General features: G+C 36.1%; 1 protein-coding gene across 1 annotated transcript in view; it reads left to right on the top strand.

Annotated features, from left to right (window-relative positions):
- The window catches only part of LOC146166362 (uncharacterized), a 30,910-nt gene extending 11,560 nt beyond the window's left edge, over window positions 1-19,350 (top strand). Inside the window, exons 4-12 of the mRNA XM_083383888.1 lie at window positions 547-626; window positions 850-947; window positions 1,275-1,419; window positions 2,027-2,126; window positions 4,699-4,755; window positions 5,310-5,557; window positions 12,603-12,758; window positions 14,739-14,900; window positions 18,714-19,350. Coding sequence (XP_083240014.1) covers window positions 547-626; window positions 850-947; window positions 1,275-1,419; window positions 2,027-2,126; window positions 4,699-4,755; window positions 5,310-5,557; window positions 12,603-12,758; window positions 14,739-14,900; window positions 18,714-18,731 — 1,064 coding nt within the window. The 3' untranslated portion in view covers window positions 18,732-19,350. The remainder of the gene's footprint in view (window positions 1-546; window positions 627-849; window positions 948-1,274; window positions 1,420-2,026; window positions 2,127-4,698; window positions 4,756-5,309; window positions 5,558-12,602; window positions 12,759-14,738; window positions 14,901-18,713) is intronic.
- The last annotated feature ends 1,372 nt before the right edge of the window (window positions 19,351-20,722 follow it).

Here is a 20,722-nt window from a genome sequence, read left to right on the forward strand (position 1 = left end):
ATTTTCCTGAAATTACTTTGTGCTCATGAATCTCTTTTTAAAAAAACTATTACACTACACAAACTTGTTAGACTATAGCTTGTACAAATAGATATCATAAACATATTTGTTGCTTAACTCTGTAAAAAGTCAGCAGTGGACTGGAACAAACAATATGTCACTCTGAAAAGCTTAAACGTGAAAAAATAAATATTACAGTTTTAATGGCAAACAGAACTAGTCACTCAATTAGGTATTTTAGAAAACTGTATGTGGTGAGATTCGAACTCACGACCTCGGCCTAACGGGACCGCCACTCTATCAACCGAGCTAATTTCCCTTTTTATCAATAATGCCTTAGTTACGTCCATATTACAAAGTATGCAACAGTTTAGGTTAAATTTGAAAATCAACTTTTGGTACATAAAGCTTTTGTTTGGTGCAAGTTTGTCATGCACCCTTTGGTAGTGCTGCACCCCAAGCATAATTTGTTGCATCCTAAGAAGTAGTTGGAATATGTGAAAAGTTTAATATTTTTGTATTCACAAACTGCTATGTTTCACCCAGGAACGTCAGAACCATCAACTAGTTCATCGACGCACTTGGCAACTCCGCAACCACTTGACGGCGCACCATCCACACCACAAGTATTGCAGTTGATGTTTACAAACAAACTAAATATATTATAACAAATAAATTTCAGTAGCATTTTGTACTGTTTTGCTTAAGTAGTGCAATTTTTTAGTTTAAAAGTTTTATATAAATTAGTTTAGCTAACTAATTAGTGAAAAAGCATTCCATTAAGAAATTGCTTTGGATGTTTGGAATAGTTTTATATTTTTGTGATTTATTGAAATGCTATTCTTTCAGACATCTGTGTGTGAGGAGAAGATACAGAGAAGCTCCTTGCTGCTCGATCAACATCCAAGCGTTGCCCCAAGAGAAGCGCAATCAACTTCAAGCTACGGGTTTGCTATCACCACCAACCTGTTTATTGCCACAAGTTTTGTGTAACGCTAAACATATTTAGGATTTGGTCGTGCCAGAATGTTTCACCTCGACTAAGACATGGCCCATTTATCCATAGAAATCATAGTTGTTCAGGTCTTATTTAATTGGATTAATCGCTTACATCAGGAGTCGGTAACCTAAGCCCAATGAAAACAACGTTGCGACAAATGTATTGATTGCGGCCAGTAAGTCCTTGTGTAGATTTGTAGCAACACTTTATTATGGTTCTTTGTTAAAACTAATTACTAATAAACTACTTAACATGAAAGTTTATTTGTTTGTAGCCAGTTGAGACCCGGGAGCTTCCACCCACAGCAAGCCATGTCACAGTTGGCACAAGATTCCTCTGTTGTACAACCGACCGCTGTACAACCGACCGCTGTACAACCGACTGTTGTACAAGCGACACATCAACAAACTGACCAACAGGTTGCTATTTTTTCTATAATTTGGTGTGATTGATATTAGTAGCAGTTTAGTGTGATCGCATGTGAATACAATGGGATAAATATAGCCTACTGGTTGGCATCTGGGAACGTTTTGTAGCTGGACGCCATCGGGGTCGCATCACACCCAGTGTTCTAAACAAGATAATTTAAAATGACTAAATCCCAGTCAAGTCATTAGCAAGCAACTAAAGTCCAATTCAAGTCTTTCTTAACAAATAACAAGTATAAGTCGTTAGTTACCCAACCCCAGTCAAATTTAAGTCACAACATTGTCATTTTAGAACAAATGTTAAACTTGAGTTCTGAGCAATATTTCGCATAACGAATATCGAAAACCTAACTCATCGTAAGTTAAGATTTCTACAATGGACGAAAATAAACCAGTATTCAAATTAAAGCACTAAATATCAGTTGTGTGAGACAACATTATTCACACTCCAGCGCTGTCATCGTCACTGTGACTATGACGTCACCAGTAACACCCCTTCCAACCCCAGGTAAACTTCAAACTTTGCGCCCATGCTTCTGCTTGATACGCATTTATAATTATAGGAGTTGTTCTGTTTGTTCACCAGCTATGTATGCAGGTTGCCGAGCAACAAGCAGCTACACCACCTGTCAATCAACCAAACCAACCAAATGTCGACCAAAGCAGAACGGACAATCCGCAGAAACCAACAAATGAAGGTAAGCGACCATTTGATGAACTTACACCTGGCAATGATTCAGATCATCCTTCATTTGGAAATCATTAAATGCTCAGCATCAGGGGCGGATCTAGAGGGGGGCGATATGGCCATGGCCCCCCCAAAACTAAAAAATATGTAGATTTTTTTTACTTAATAGGCAGCTTATTTTCGCGGTTGCCTAGGTAGTATGGCCTATTTTCGCCAAAATAAGACATATTTTCAAGCTTTGTAGTGGTGTTCCAGCTTATGGCGCCATATAATGAATATTTCAAAAAAATGATAAAATTCGTTTCGCGCACTCCAATTTACAAAATACCTTGTGGTTGTTTCCACACATATTCAATCACATCTATTTTTGAACAGCGGAAATATGTAATAACATTACATACTACAATTGGCAGAAATTTATTTTGTTTGTGTCATTTTGAAAAAAGTTATGGTAGTGTAAGGCCTATAGACTGTTTATTATTTTATAAAGTACACGCTTTTAATCATACAATTGTTACGTGTTGGCAGTTTTACTTTAAATTGGCAAGTACTTCTATATTGAGTTGAATTCCCCATTCCTGTTAAATGTACTGGTATAACATTCGCATCGGCATATTAAGGATGTACTAGGTTATGCTTCTCCACCTAAGGCCTAAAGTATATTTTTGGTGGTTTAATTACGCAAATGCTAAAAGTTTTCTTTAGCCTGGTTTTGCTACGTTTCTGTGTCTTTTTTTTCAGCAAATCTATCTCAAAGGTAATATGGCACTGTGACTGTGACCATTTCTATTAAATTTTATTATAAATATCATTATTTCGAGCAATATAGATTGAAAATTTATCCAAAGAATATTTTTTCGTTTTGAGCAGCACGTTTTCACACAGGTTTGCCTGAAAACAGCTATCTATGTACCACTTTTAAAGCAAGAAAAACAGACATGTACGTACATCCCCAGGCCCCAGGTTGTACCTTCACATGTCCCTTGTGTACTTGTTAATAATGTCACAAAATTAATTAGTTTATCGCCAAAACATGGCAAGGTTCATACATTCCTTAGGCGAACACATAATTTAAGGGGCGCGACCAAAAAACGAAGAATTTTCGCCAAAAATGCTTGTCACCAGAAGTCTGGCAAGATTCTGCCAGCCTGCCGTACGCTGACCTCGACTATATAATAACTAACTTAAATCCAAGTACAATTAAAAGCTTTTTTGTTGTTAATGCAAATCTGTATCAGAACCAGCCTGCCAATATACTTCATCCGGCCCGCCGCCTCTTTGACAAATTAGACACGAGTCCATTTTAAATACTTTTTGACTATTTTAAGTGTGGAAATGCAAAAAATTTTCGCGCTTCGCGCTAATGATCTTTATACATCCAGTGTGTTTACGTTTTAATGCTCTTTTTGAACTAGATCAGCGCTTCTTCACTGTTGCGCCGTGGAAAGCTGCCAAGTGCGTCGCGGACAAACGAAAAACGTATTCAAACATAATCGACAAATATTTTTTAACCATTTTTTTTAAATGTAACAAAAACAAGAAATTTAAAATAAATACCGGTGTACCAAAAAAATCGCGCTCGCTAGCTTCGCTCGCCAGGTGTGCCCCAAATGGTTAACAAACACTAAAATAGATTAACTATAAAATTTATCGCGTTTTCTCAAAGTAGTTTTATTACACTTTTTTAATAGCAGTAGGGGGATGGCGACGTGTGGACTCGAGTTTTAAACCAAGTATACGCTTTTTTAGCGAATTTGCGCCAAAACTTTACTGCCTCTTTAAAAGTAATTATAAACACGTTTTCAAAGTGCAAAAAAATCCGAGGCCCACCTGATTCACAATTGTTATAAAGTTGTAATAACACAAAATCTCATTTAACATATGTTGTGCGGCCCGCAGAGACCTTTCTGAGTTTGCTTTTGGCCCGCGACTACTACACAAAGGTTGCCGACCCTTGTGTAACCTATCTAATGTTAGGATTAACTCTGCATAGAGTTTTGCTCATTTCAGCAACCTCATTTGGCAAAAACCAACTACAGTAACTTAAAAATTGAGAGAAGTGTCATGAAAGAACCACAGCTGACCGCAGCAGACAACGCTATGGTTTTATTGCGACGTGGCCTCGGCGCTTTTTCGGAAGCATGTGCGGTTGCTCTCGCCTTTTCGGGAAAAAGCAAGATGTGTAGACAATAGACATGTTAGCGTCTTTCAGCGATATTCTTCATACCGGGTCAAACTAGGAAACCGGCCCACTGTAGAGGCTAACCTTATTACTTTTTCGTGCTTTCAAAAGGTCTGTTTTTCGCGTTATTTTGCAGGAGTTAGTTTATTCGGCCAGCCGATGTTATTTTTACCTGAATTATGACGTCACGCAATGGTATACTTTTGTGACGTCATATCTGAAAAAATTGTGACGTCATATCTGAAAAAAATTCATGGCCCTCCCCAAACTGAAATCCTAGATCCGCGCCTGCTCAGCATCTAATTAAGCTTAATGGGCGACTTAAAAGTGCGAAAAGTGAAAGTTTGTCAACAGAAAAACTTACATGTTTGTAAAATATGTTTTCCTGATATATTTCCAGGCCAGGCTAAGATGTTCTACAAACGCCTTTTAAAGCAATTCAATCGATATCCCAATGGTAAGTTTACAACATTTATTTTACCTTATGCTATATTTTCACTGGACATATGTATTCAAACAAGTAAAACACACGTGAGCATATTAGGCGCTACAAGCTTTAGCCGTGAACGCGATTAAAGAAACACATTAAGTAGATGGCGGTAAAAATATAAAATTATCAATCTATGGATAACCTAGCATTAAATAAATATCTTCGTGTAAAAATGACTTCGTTAGAAACAAGTTCTTCTCCGGGTTGATCTACTCACGTAAACTTTTTACTATTAGTTACGATTTTGAAAGTTAGTTGTCCAACAACATAAAGCAAGCCGCTTACAAGGCAGAAATATTACAATATCTTACACAAGTACTATCTCTTTTATTTATTGTGATTTTTTGCCGGTCCGTGAACATATTTTTATTTAATCAGTTCGTCTAAAAAATTTGGAACTTCTGCTTTAAACAACCATTGTTAGAACGATTCACACTTGTGACGTCACAGTGCCAATTGCTGGTTCAACCTACAATGTTATTTTTGTTGCTTTTTTAATATTTGTTGAAAACTGTGTTTAGTTGTAGATATTGGAATGATTGTTGATTTGCAAGAATGCAATAAAGAAGTGCTCCAGTCTTTCGCAAAGCACTTCCCTGTGAAGGCTGATTTTAGCCGCCGACCCATCGGTACAAGTTCATGCCACGCTTTGGGGCGGATGCTCCAGCATGTCGACAAACCAATCGAGGTGTTGCGTCTGATGAACTGCGACCTGACAAGTCAAGGTTGCGAACACATTTGCGGAGGAATCGGGAAAATGACTCACGAGGTAAAGTGCTTTCATGTAATTATCAGCATGTTGTCTCATTTAATTTGTTACATTATTGATATAAAGATTTCAATGCCATGCCCTGGCTAACAGTTACTTGTAGCGTGGTTTCCCATATAAGGAAGCATGTTAAAACAGAATCGCGCGCCCCCCCCCCCCCTGTTTTTAAAGGTACAGAATAAATATGAAATTAATTACCGGGACAACTTATTAGTTTACTTCAGGGGCCACAAACATGTTAAACGATTGGTTTACGAATGTTAGTTTGTAGCGTTTTTTCCAAAGCATTAAAACTGTATTGCAAAGACTAAACAGGAATTGCGCTTTAAGCAAAAACGCATTGATCTATTAAATTATATTTTTATGGAGTTGAAAATCCTTATGACGCTTTGGCCTAAGACAGTGGTTCTCAAACTGGGGTCCGCGGTCCTTTTGGGGGCCGCAAGACAATTTCCTGGGACCGCGAAGCACCTAACAAAAAATCAACACGACGCTCCTGAAGAAGAATTTTTTTTGTTTAATAAACTTTTCAGGCAGCTTACTTTTCCAAACCAAGTTGATTATTAGTTGTCCATTGACGTCATTGCACGCTTCAAGTTAAATTGTCCATTGTGACGTCATAGTATTGCGTTGTGCTAGTGAGAGTTACGTTTTTACAGCTTGCTGCGCTGACACTGTGGGCTATATACGGTCACGGTTTTAAGACTGTTCGTGATTGCTTCACTCAAATAAAGTGATTCGTTAGAGGTTAACAAAGCCGAGCTGATAGCAAAGAAGCAAGTGCACCCATCCCATTGTTACTATTAAAAACAACTTGTTATTTTGTGTTAATTTATGTACATTTTTAAAATTTTTAATTTTATTTTTATGGCGAATATTAATATTCAATATTTTTTTTAAATTAATTTTTTTTTAAATTAATTTTTTTTTTCAAAATTTAAAAAATACAAGCCAGTCTTAAGACGGTGGTAACTTTTTAAAGACGGTGGTTTGTAAAAGGTAGGTTAGTCGCTTAATAAGTGTGTTCAAATGTCTATCTCTTGGTTTGGCGTTTACTTCGCGATTTGTTGTTAAAATTATAACATTTCATCTACTTGCATACAGTTATCTATTAAATATATTTTCACCAATATTTTAATATATATATATATAACATATTAGGCTAGAATAGGTATATGGACATTGGACACATTAGGTAATGGGTGTTTTTAATAATATTTGCACAACTTAACCATTTGAATTAGGTTTATTGAAAATAGTACTGCATATTATAGAGCAGGGGTCGGCAACCTTTTTCTAGTCGCGGGCCAAAACCCAACTCAGAAAGATCTTTGCGGGCCGCACAAAATGTTAACTAAAAATTGTGTGATTGAAATGTTAGAACAACTGTGAATCAGGCGGGCCTCGGATATTTTTTGCGCTTAAAAACGTGTTTAATTACATTTAAGTGGTAGTAAAGTGTTGGCGCAAAGCGAGAAAAAAGCGTTTGTTTGGTTTAAAATTCGAGTCCACATCATCCATACTACTAATGTTCGTAGTATCGTCATCCATACTACTAATGAAAAGTCTAATAAAGCTACTTTGAGAAACGCGATAACCTTAATAGTTAATCTAGCTCAGCGTTTTTTAAGCTTTTAAGTTAGGGCAGACCTGATGAGCAAAGCAAGCGCGATTTTTTTTTGGTAAACCGACATTTCTTTTGAATTTGTTGCAAGTTTTTGTTACATTGCCGAAAATAAATAAAATGATAAAAAATATATGTCCATTATTTTAAATACGTTTTCCGTTTGTCCGCGACGCACTTGGCAGCCTTCCACGGCGCAACGGCAAAGAAGCGCTGATCTAGTTCAAAAGACAGCATCAAAACATAAACAAACCGGGCGTAGAAAATAAAGCACATTGAAATTTTTCGCACTTGCATAGTTAAAATGGTCAAAAAGTATGTGAAATGGACTGGTGTCTAGTTTGTCAAAGAGGCGGCGGGCCGGATGAATTACATCGGCGGGCCGTAGGTTGCCGACCCCTGTTATAGAGTATCCTTAGAGATGTGATCACAACATATCGCCACAAATTTATGATGACAATCAACAAAATCCGATAATTGGTGCCTGGGAGTTCACGGTTAACATGGATTAAACTTCGCTGAGTTTCCGCCATTTTGTACTTGACGCGCATCATGAGCTTCATGTAGATCAGAAGTTCCCAACGTGGGCGGTACCGCCCCTTGTGGGCGTTGGCGAGTTACAAGGGGGTGTTTTTTTTTCTCGTTTGGGGGGGCGCCGAACACGCATAAGGTGGCGTTACATAAAAGTACTTTCCACAAAACTTTACAAAAAGTTCCCATATAAATAGTAACAAACAGCACTGTAATACTGTATGCAACATTTGAGCTTAAATGGCAACTTTCGTTCTAAGAACTTGTAGAAGTTTCCCCCCCTCCCATTCTTAACTTCTGACGTAACAATGTAAGGGTATTGTTCTTATGTAAGGTTGTTGTTGCGCTTAACCGTTTTATACGCGGGAAAATGTTTGTATATTTAAAACAGGGGTCGGCAATATAATTCATTCGACCACCGCCTCTTTGACAAACTAGACACAGTCCATTTTAAATACTTCTTGACTATTTTAAATTGTGCGAAAAATTCAATGTGCTTTATTTTCTACCTCCGGTTTGTTTACGTTTTGATGCTGTCATATATCAGCGCTTCTTTACCGTTGCGCCGTGGAAGGCTGTCAAGTGCGTCGCGGACAAACGGAAAACGTATTCAAAAATGTTATGCATATATTTTTTAACATTTTTTTATTTTTTATTTTCAGCAATGTAGCAAAAACTTTCAAGAAATTTAAAAGAAATTCCGGTACCAAAAAAAATCACGCACACTTCGCTCGCCAGGTGCGCCCGGACTTAAAAAGGTTAACAAACACTCAACTAGATAAACTATAAAGGTTGTCGCGTTTCCTCAAAGTAGTTTTATTACACTAACATTAGTAGTATGGATGATGTGGACTCGAATTTAAAACCAAACAAACGCTTTTTCTCGCTTTGCGCCAACACTTTACTTCCTCCTTAAATGTAATTAAACACGTTTTTAAGTGCAAAAAATATCCGAGGCCCGCCTGATTCACAGTTGTTCTAACATTTTAATCACACAATTCTTAGTTAACATTTTGTGTTTTGCCCGCGACTAGAAAAAGGTTGCCGGCCCCTGATTTAAGTCTTGGTGCAGAAAGTTGAAATTTTCGTGATAATAACATAACCTTGTGAAATAATGTATGTCTAGTAGGAATTAATCTTTTATGTTCAGCTAGCGCCAAGCTGGATTGCATTATGAAACTATATGTTGAATTGTCAGCCATTTTTATTGCAATAGCGCAAAGAAGTATTCACCAGTGTGTTTAAAGCTTAACGCAATTATTGCAGGGAGTCGAACCGTTTGACTTTTCCGGTTCAGGTTCGGTTTGGGTTTAAGGATTTTTCGGAATCCGGTTCAGTTCCGGTTTCGGTTTCGAGCAATTTTAAAGTTCCGGTTCAGCTCCGGTTCGACCATCGTTATTTCAAAACCGGTTCGTAAGTTCCGGTTCGGATCCAATATAAGTTGCGTTAAATCTCAAAATGTGGGTCAATAAATGTAGAGAATAATCTTTGAATTGTAAGTCATTTAATCTAAGTTACGTGACTTATTAAAAAAACAGCAACTCAATATTGAAATGTCTAAAAAATAAAAAATCAACCTTTTATTTAATCAATATTTATATTTTTTTCATAAAATTTCGAACATGGCGTAACTTGACTCTGTAAAATACAAGTTGTTACGTCATGCTGGAGTGCTTACAGGTCCGGGTTCGGCTAAGGTTTATGTTCTTTTAAACTATTTGGTTCAGTTCCCGTTCAGCTCCTTAAATCTTATAAAAACCGGTTACGGTTCGGAAAAAAAAATATAAATTTTATGTCCTCTTGTCCTGTTACCTACATGCCTTATTTTTTAAGTTACGCCATTAATTTAGTTCAATTTATACACATGCTCACGTACATTCCTATAGTGAATGCATGTTAGTCAACCTAAAACATGACTGACAGCTCATCGAAACAAAAGTACAGACAGCATAATATCAGAAAACGATTGAAATAATACTTTACTGTAAAGCAAGATGGGGGGGGGAGGGCGATATGAAATAATACTTATATGGAGCGCAAGGGGGCACTAGTGTAAAAAAGGTTGGGAAACACTGATGTAGATCAATCCGTTTCCCCGCTCTTTTGTACGATTCAGCTAACACGCGAAAGCGCTAAATCACTTTCCCAAGTTACGTTCTGTTTTGTAAGAATTTCGCACTGATTTAAAAAAACGCCCTGGAATTTTAAAAGTTCGGCGCCTATGTACGTGACGTATAAGAAAGCGATTCGAATTTTGCTTGAAATAACGCCATTAATAGTGTAATTTGACTGAAATTGCAATTGTAGCATTCTTGAATCACCGCGGCGCAACATGCGAAAGTATGCATAGCGCTTTAGTGCTCAACTGCTCATTGAACCTAATTAAAACGGATAAAAGTTCGCTCGTAACGCGAAAAAAGTATAGTTCTTTAGGGTTGTTCATGAGCAAAAATTTACACTCGCCAGTCTTGGTAGCGGCTATCAATCAGACTCGCCCGCCTGCCGAAATAACACTCGCCAAATTTGTTGGCAAGCCGTCTACAAATTTCCGTCCTAGCGCGGTCATTTCTTGGGTTATCGTTAACCTGTCTTATGGTTTCTATACGTAAACATTAGTTTTCATAAAAGTCTGTTCGTTTATTTCCAAGCATGAATAAACAAATTAATGAACCATAAAGCAGTTCACGCTTCAAACAATGTAAACATTTGGAACACAATACACGGGTTTTTTAGTAATTTTAATAAAAATATTAAAGCCATTATATTCGATAAAATCGACATTTCGCAATTTACAGACGTTTCAGCAATAACTCATGCGATCATCAGTGTAAAAATCAAGTGAAGATAAAAGCGATAAAACATCAATGTAAAGAATGTAACAATTCCTTAAATATATATATATATATTTTTTTTTTCTATCTTTAGTGAAAAAATAACACTGACAATATTTACAAGCTGATATGAGAGCTACACGAGCTAATGAGAGCATTTTTCATTTCAACATTTGTCAATTGTAGCTTGGCCACAATCACTGTCATTGTCGTATTCATCCGAGCTGCAATCAGCGTCAACGACCACAGATCTTGATGGCGATTCTTTTTGTGTTACTTTTCTGCAGCGTTTAGCTCCATTTAGCCACACATTAATGGCTGGTTGTGGGTCGAATTGTGTAAGATTAATGGAGCACATTTGCACCACCGTCAAGTCGTTCATCGTATCAGTGGCTAGACGGTTCCTCAAACAAGTTTTCGTCAATTTCATGTTGCTGAATCCACGTTCGTTTTCGGAAGAACTAGCCGCAAACAAAGCAGTGAATCAATAAGAGCAAAAATGTTGCTGTAATCGTCACCAAACTAACGACCAACCTCATCCCAAGATAGTTTCGCGACCGATTCCTTGAATCTAAATAAAATATTGCAATTACTAAATTACATTATAATTTTAGATTGACGCTGATACCGTCTGCATAAATGCATCTTTAGCAGCTGCCATTTTTCTGCCACGCTAACACTATATATTCCATCGCTTACGAGCAATGTGGAATACTGTGTGCAGATCATTTGCACTTCTTTATCTCCAAATATTGCAAAATATGACAAATAATCAAACTTAAAACTGTAGTTATTTCTATAACCAGTTACTTTTAATTTCTTCTTTGTCAAACGAAGGCCATCTTGGGAAGCTTGCAATCGCTGTGGCTGATACGAAGCTGTCAGTTCCAACAGAAAATCTTTTTAGTAGCGCATAAATTACTTTTTCCACACAAAATTTTTGCTGACTTGTTCAGTTATATGGCTGAACCACAAATAATGACAAAATAATTGTAAATTTACAACTAAACCATTTACAAAGTTAACCATATGCACCAGAGGTTGTGTGCTGCGTGACGCCCATAGTGGGTCGTTTCTATTTTCCAAGGGCGTCCGCAATGGTTTCGTTTCGTATCTAAACATAATTGCGATATAAAATATTTACAGACAGTTAGTTTTTAAGCTTTGGCTTGGCTGACCGTTATGAACTTAAGAGATCGCAACAACATTCTTACGTAGACTAATTGCTGATTCTCAGCTACTTATTTTTTACCGAACAACTGCAGTAATTGCTTATAATTTTCGAATACAAACAATTAAATAAATACAAAAAAGTTATTTTTTTTATCGCTGGGTACATCACAAGTCCAATAAACTTTTCAAAGGCGTCAACGACTGGGTTAAACATTTTTTTTAATTAACAACGTTTAGGTTAAAAAATAAACCTCATAACTATTTACCACTGCAGCAATGGCGATGTTTTTAAAACGGGACAAAGAGTCATTATTACGAGTTCAAACGTGACCGCGGTTTACATTCTGCTTAAAATATCGATACCGCAATAAAACGTGCCGCGCACCAACACTTGTGTTTTCTTTAACATGCACACCTCTGCAGTAAATCAAACACTGCTATGTTTTGCTACTTCACCTTAAATTTTCGGTCAAAATTACTTGAAATTTGTTTTGTTATAAACTTAATAGAATTTTTTTCGAAATAAAAGTAAAATATTTTTTTGGCTTGCTTGCGAACATATACACCCTCACCCATTAGTGATTAAACATTAATTGAAACTACTTTTTAGCCGGGGAAATAGCTTAAGTTTATAACTACTGCATTATTAAAAACATTTGGTAATTGATTCAAATATCTAATACATATGCGGGTAATAATTTAAACTGTACCTTCCCTGACGTCACCTTGAAACAAACAATAAAACTTTTTGCGGTGTTTTTGGTACTTGTATATTTTCGTCCAAAATTATTTGAGATTTGTTTCGCTCTTTGAACGTAATAATTGATTTCAACGAAACATTGAATGGAAATATTTAAACTCACGACGTTATGTTTCTATGAATTAGTTGAAGGAGCTTGACCTCACCAACAACCAAATCCAAAACGCCGGAGTGAAAAGTTTGTCGGAGATTGTTCACAAGTTGGAGAAGTTGTGGTTGAGGGATTGTGGCATCACAGACATCAGTCCACTCACCGACGCCATCAAGAACAAAGATGGCAAAGTAGGTGGTTCTTAAAGTTGATTCTCGATAAGCAGTCAGAGGTACAGTAGCCAAACAAACAAGTTCGTGAAATTTAATAGAAATGTTCCATTTAAAATTTAGCAAAAAGTAAAAACAAATGTGTTTTTTTTTTCGGTTCTCTTAGGTGCACATACACCCATTAGTTATTAAACATTATTTTAAACAACTTTATTAGCCGAGTGAATAGCTCATTCCATAATAATATTTGTTAATTCATTCAAAGATTAAATCCATTTTTTGCTACAGTTGCCGAACAAGCAAATTCGTGAAATTTAATAGAAATGTTCCATTTAAAATTTAGCAAAAAGTAAAAATAAAATGTTTTTTTCGCGGCTTGCTCTAGTACACGTGCATTCATTAGTTGTTAAACAGTAAACTACTTTATTAGCCGGGTAAAGACTAATTCCATAATTTTTTTGTTGTTAATTCATTCAAGCAATAAATCCATTTTTTGCTACAGTTGCAAGTTCGTGAAATTTAACAAAAATAATAAATTTATAATTTGGCATGATTATTTTGTCAATTTTCATCAAAGATAATAAATATTCGTGTTTTGCTACTGCACCTTTGATACGTGGCTGATGTTTTTAAACTGTACCTACACCGATGTCACTTTATATCAAACATTGAAACGTTTTGCTACTTTACCTTTCCAACGAAATTTCTTAAAGTTTTTTTTTGTTTTATTTTTTGTCACAATTTTGATTTTAGCTACTGCACCTTCAGCAGGCGGATAATAGTTCAAACTGTACCTTAATTGTAAATGTGTTTGTGTCGACCGATTCACCCACAAAGTGTCAGCTGTGGTAAACCATCTCACTAAATAAATAGACCATCCTAAATAAATAATAATAATTAACCAATGGGTCAAATTCACCAATAATATGTACTCACTGCCGTGAGCCCAAGGGTAACAACTTTAAAATCTTAATGCTGTAAAGTTTATAACTACTGCATTAACTAATTAAAAGATTTCTGTGACTAACCTATCGAAAATTAATTTATTACTACCATTTTTGTTAAAATTCATATGGGGATAAAAAACGTTTTTAATTACAGAAAATTCTTGAAGAGGAATAAGCTTATTTCTAATACCCAAACTTGCTACTTTACCTACCATCGCGCCAATAAAATAACATGTTTTTGTTCTCACTTTGCCGAAGTCTGTTTAACTTTTCATGTTTAAGCAAAGTGTCATGGGAACATACCGCTTACAACCTAATTGTTGCCAATGTAAAATGTTTAGTGTTTCATGCAAATATTTCAAGGTTGACATAATTATGGGAACATAGGATGCCGAAACTGATTTTCGAATAATTTAAGCACTGCCCAGTGAAGTAAGAGTGGAAACACACAATAAGAATTATAAAGTAACAATATTTAAAGCCGGATTCTCTATCATTCTTTAGTATTAAGACCAGCGACTATAAAAATAGGAACTACGCAGTTGCTAAAGTTTTATTTCTAAATATAAAAATTATTTGCTTAAATGCTTAGGGTGGGGAACACAGTAAGAAAATGTTGCTGTTGTCAAATTGTGATCTTTCTAGCCATTTAAGTTTGCAACAAACACAAAAATTATAATTTGCCAAAGCCACCAAACTGATAAAACAAATATCATACAACAGTGGTTATTTTTATGTGGCCACACAAAACCTATTTTTGTCTGTAACATATTATAACCACTCGGTATGTCACTTCACATTCATCATATTTAAACTACTTGGTTGTTTGAATATTTATTTTCCTTTGAATCATATTCCACTTCTCTTTCCCCGATATATTACCATTCACTGCCATATCTAAAAAACTCAAAATTATCAATTAGTTGCCATTTCGGTGAGTGACGAAATCGGACATTAAGGTGCTGAACATTATCAGAAGGAGCTATTTGGTGCCTTGACGCCATTTGTGGCTCACTTTCAAAATCTAACCTCGCTCATCAATTTGTTGTTTCAGATCAAGGAGCTGATTCTCAGTGGTAACCGCATCGGCGACGAAGGAGCTCTTGAGCTTTCTCGCGTCCTCCCAAACATCGAGGATTTGCGGGTCGCTGGTTGTGGCTTCACTGAGGAAGGCGAGGAGGTGATCAGATCGAAACTGAGAGAACTTGGACTTGACGTGAGTAACAACAACAAATACAACAACAAATTAATATGTTTCAACAGAAGTCAAGGAAATAAACTTTTTTTGTTTTCGGCGTTTATAAAATAAATCTTAATTTGGAAGTAAAGCTTATTATTTTAACACAGCGCCGCACTTATCGACGTTTTTTTACCAAATTCGCCCAGAATATCAGGATTAACACAAAAATATGCGCAACTAAATAAAAACACGGTTTCGGCTCAATTCGCGTCATTTTGTGACGTTTGTACCTCGGACAAAATGTGCATTGTGTGATTATGACGTAACAGTAGGTCCATTGATGAGACGAAACAACTTGAACAAAATATTGCGAGCTCATGTTAATAACATCCGGGATATTATTTGCGTTGATATTAGAAACAAATTTAAAAAATATTTTTTTGACAAGTTGTTGAATATCCGAAGTAAACTAGTAATAATGCAAATAAACTATTACAATGGTGATTAGGAGGTTACAGCAAATACGCTAAAATATATATTTGGAAGTTAAGCAACAAAACATAGAAATATAATGCAAAAGTAATATATTTTCATAATCATATACTTTTAATAACAACGGCCTATGTTAAAATGCATCTTGACAAACAATTTGTCTGGTAGCACTTTTTATAAAGTCACTCAATGTTGGGAAAATTATAAAAAGCCTTCATTACAAAAAAAAATAGATTTTGCGGAATAAACCTAGAATACATATTTATTATATTATCCTAAATTATTTTTCGATTGTCACCTTATGTAAATTGTGAAAAGTAACATCACTCACTACATATGTACATTATTTAGCTCAGTATACATTACGTATTGAATATAATTATTCACTGTGCCTCTTCTTAGCTATTGTTTAAACAGATTTTCTCAACCGTCGCCCTCGGCCCGCCCTGGGGGGCCACAGGCATAACTCTCTAGCTAGACATTACAAAAACCAAAGTGTCACTATTTTTAAAATTTCACAGCTAACTTAATTTTGTGTTTTTTATTATGACTGTAAACCTTTCTTGTAACGTTTTGTAACCCATTTTCTGACACGTGCCTGACTCGTCAGTATAGGGATGTTTAAAAGTAGAATATTAGATCATTTTTAATCGTTTTATCGCTGAAAGTTACGCCTAATTGGCCGCTCGCGTGTGGCAAGTTTGGTTAAAGGCCTGTCGCTGTGATTACTGTGCTGCTTCATACATAGCCATGCAGTGCGGCGTCAGCGTTTTTTCGGGCCGGCCATTTTCACTTACTGATACCCTTTTGCCTATAATCATAAAGTGTCCAACAAATGCTGTTAAGCGAGCAACTAATGTGTATTTGGTTTGCAATTTCCTTTAAGAGCGTTCAGTTGCAAAATAAACATTCCATCGTAAAACGCATAAAGTACGCTACAGGGTTATTCAAATATTCAAGGTCATTTTTAGGCCAACATTCAAGTAGGCTAATAGTAACGCGTTAATAAAAGGAAAATTGAGAAATCATCTCGACGAATGTAATGACACCGCTTGGCTCACTACAAAACAGAGCCGACTCTAAAAAAAAACTTGGCGGCGTCGAAGAACAAGCTTTGTAATGACTAAGTTAGTTTAAATTAAAATGCCTTATTTGTACAATTTTTAAAAGTAAGTGCATTTATTTGTTGATTAATGGCTGTAATTGTTGTTGACGTGAAGAAGTAAAACAAGTAAAAATACATTAAACACAATGCTTGGTATTTTTATTAGCTTTCTACGACCGTGAAATACAATTTGAACTTAAAAAAATATTTAACACTAGACGAAATACCAGGCGTTGCCCAGGTTAAATAGAATATTTACCGGTTATTCGTAAGATCTTCGTAAACATAAATAATGCAACCATATTTTTTTAAGTGTCATAACAAATTTGCTTATGCCTAAACGTTTGAGTGTCACTACATAGAAATTTCAAATCATGTGATGTGAAGTGGGTTGACTATAGCGCACAACACTTGGCTAAGCATGCAATACATCTTTTAAGTAACGAAAACCCGTGACGTTTGTCAATTGAGAATAACTCCCAAACGTAAAACTTTAGGTTGCAGCAGCAATTGCTTAGACTTGCTTGATAGCGTCATGTTTAAGCAAATACATAATCCCGGTGCTAAACTGCGTCAAACGTGAGAAAAATCCTCATTGAAAAAACAAATGCTTACTGTTAACTGCTGCAATAAACGCAATATTTCGCGAACTCTGCTAAGTATTGCGTGGGTAAACACATTGTAAGAAGTCATTGGGATTTGGCCTTAATCACTATCGCTAACAAACGGCTTTAAAATAAAAATTCAATTCTTCGTAAATTTGCGAACTCTACCTAAATTTTACGCGTAAACAGGCATCAATAAGTTCCTAAACATAATAGTCTTAGTTGGAAACATTAAAATTTTACTTTATGAAGGAAATGTACTTAATTTATTTTTTTATTTCCCGGCAGGTAAATTGAACTTGGACTATCTTTTACTTACTGCGACAACAAACGCGATATTTTGCGAACTCTGCCTAAATTTGGCATTGTTAAACTTGAGTCTTTACCTGGAACGTTGCACACGTTTGTTGGCATAGTTTATAACAGTGGTTCTCAACCGGGGGTCCACAAAAACTTCTAAATATACCTATATTAAATTAACTAACGCTGGGGCTTGGGATACATGCTTAAACACAATCTTGGTAACATTGTACCATGTTGAAAATTGCATTAAGTGTGACGTAACACTTCCATTGTGATGTAACACAAATATATTGTAAAATGACTGGGCGAACATGTTGCCACACACATCTCACAAACTTTTTCTTTTATTATGTAGATTTAGCTCAGTATACATTACGTATTGAATGTAATTGTTCACCGTGCCTCTTCTTAGCTATTGTTTAAATTATTTGGCAAATCCTGCAACTACCTTCAAAAATATAACTGTAGTGTACTTAGCTACATTGATGTTTAGTACAAGTTTCTAGGACTGTGAAATATTATTTTAACTTAAAAAATATTTAAAATGTTGTCACTTTTTTAGATGTCCTTCGATATTGTAATTATTTTAGATACAAAGCTATATTTGTCAATAAAAATTGGTTTTCTTTATTTTGAAGAAAAAAAACTAGAAATTTTAGATAAACTATAAAAAACTAGATCTAATTGTAAAACCTGACGCTTGCATCCCTGAGCAAATGTATGACACTAAATTAAGCATGTTAGTGGCGATTGTCAATATTGTGTGCAACTTGGCGCTGTGATGTAAATAGATTGTTTTGTGCATTTTGCATTTGTTACGTTGAAACTTTACATATAAGCTCTAGTATACTCAATTGATATCGCTCGCAAGGTGCGCCACCACGTGTTTAGAGGTCTACAGGTGCACCATGACGTAAAATCTTAAGAAACACTGATCGGTGGTCTCTTCTAATGGTACTTTGGAAATATGGTTATTAATCAAATCAGCATAAAACCACAAATACGAACAGTGTGACATAATAGCCTCAATGTATGAGAAGTAACATTCTCAGCAAGGAAAATAAGTTAATTAATAGATTTGCGCTAATTTAAGGTCAGTTACAAAACGGTTGTTATTATTAATATTGAAACTCTTGATGAACTGTGGGGGCAGATGTTAAGGGTTGGGTCTCAACTCACCTACGGACCCAATTTAACAACACTTCTTTAATTACCCCCGATGTAAATACAACAACATCAGATGGGCTAGATTACAATTGTTGTAAACCGATGTGACGGGTTGGAATTCTTCTTTGCCTGCAAAACACTTTTATCAGCTTTTAATTTTCATCTTGTGTTTTACAGGAGGACAGAGTGTTTTGACTTATGAAGTTCGACTGATCTTGGATTGCTTCGAGCGACCAACAATCGTCCCTCCGTGATGCGAAACATTTATCAGCTTTCCTGTTGATGGAAGTGAACTGAGGGGCAGGGGCGGTTCAAGGGGGTGGGGCAACACGCCACGCCCCCCTAACTGTATTGTTTGCCCAACTGTGTTTGTTATGTAATTTTAGTTTTTTTCATTGGGTTTCCAGTATGTTCCATTTTGATAAAGGGTTTTAGTTGAAAGGAATCTTTGCGTCTCATCGCAACTTAAACAATACATAAAGGCGTTTTTTTAATAACATCTTTCTAATGTCGCTTTTGTTTTAAAACTAACACCTCTCCAACCTAAAACTTGTATAACTAAATGTGTGGTGTCATGTGACGTCACAACATGTGACGTCACGTTTAGATGCAACATGTGACGTCATCCCGCTCATTGACTGCTGTTACTTTTGTTTTGTTCATGTTTGGCCGACTCTTACCCAAAACCACAGCCGTGTTTATTTGAGCGAGCGCTCGTCTCCCCAAAGCGCTTTGCCGTTTTGCTCGTTGCCTTGTAATAAGTGAGTTTGTGCCAAAGCCAAACGTCGCTTCACAACTTTGCTTCGACGAGAATGACGACATCGCTTGTTGGTTTGCCGCCCCGGTACTTTGCTAGTTCTTATTAAGTCGATGTTTTTATACTTTACTGTTGTTTGTAATTACCTTGTCAACATTCAAGTTCACTGCATTGTTTTATTTTATTCAGTTTGATTTTCGTAACGTTTTATTTTCACGTAAAATCCAAAGTTGTCTGAGACATAAATGGTATGATTTATAACAACTATTGATGCAGAACTGATTTTCACACTCAATTTTGGGGGGGGGGGGCCTGGGGCCCGCGACGATCAATGTTTTTTTCTATTGTGGCGAGGCGTGAAAATTTTAAAGATGACGTACAAAGCGTGACGTCACGAAACACGTATTTATAATTGATAAACTTGCACGTGCAACTGCGATCGAGTTAAATATGTTCAAGGGTGTGCATATGACGTATTTATCTTAATGAAAAGTTTTGTTAAGCAGGCATTTTTTTCGTGCTTTGCGCGCATCATTTTCCCCAGTATCATTCACACTTAACAAAGCTCGATAATTTCTTTCTTTTTCTCGACTTGCCGACAACTTTATGTTGTTTAATCAAACAACTTTGTTCGACAATATTTACAACGCCATGAGGAAAGTTTCGTGACTATTACGTCCAACTTAAAATGGAAAAATCTAACGCTCTTTGCTCTCAGCGTGTGTTACCACTTTTGATTTTCATATTTACACATAGGTTCGACGATAGCAGCAAGTGTATAAAGCTTAAATGTCATTCCAAGTCACTTTTTGACGAAGCCATCCTCAATGAAAATCGTGAATCTGCCCCCGGCATGCAACCTTATGTTTGTGGACGCCCTGGTAACAATATGCAATTATTGTGGGGGGCGATGCTGCCAACCTTAGACCATTCTGTTCTATAACGTCTTGTTTGAAAATGATAATCTTTTAAATAAACATACGTCTCCTAGTGCCGTATGAAATTATAATAGGAGCAGGGACGTGCAGTCAGGGGAGGAAGTGCCTCACCTGGCAACATCTGGCAAATTTTACCGCAAATTTTACGTTTCTATACCTAAAGGGTGCTTTACTGTTTTCTTCTATTTCTGTTGTGTTATTCATTTTCTGTTGTGTTATTTTTTTTTTATTTTCTGTTGTGTTATTTTTTTTTCTTTTATTTCACTTGCGTTATTAATATCAAGCGTTCACGCGGTCAAAATCGCGAAGTGAGGCAGTGCTAAGCCGTGCCTCTCTTCAGATCACAGAAGTGCTATGTACTGCATTATGCGTGCCTTTTTCTTTCGCTAATTCTCTCAGAAAACATGACGAACGATTTAGCTATGATTTGAGGCATGCCTCAATTGTGACGTCCAAGCTATGAAACCTTTCTTCGTCCAGCTTGAATTCCC

Source organism: Ascidiella aspersa, chromosome 1, assembly GCF_963924565.1.
Source record: "Ascidiella aspersa chromosome 1, kaAscAspe10.2, whole genome shotgun sequence".
NCBI lineage: Eukaryota > Metazoa > Chordata > Ascidiacea > Phlebobranchia > Ascidiidae > Ascidiella > Ascidiella aspersa.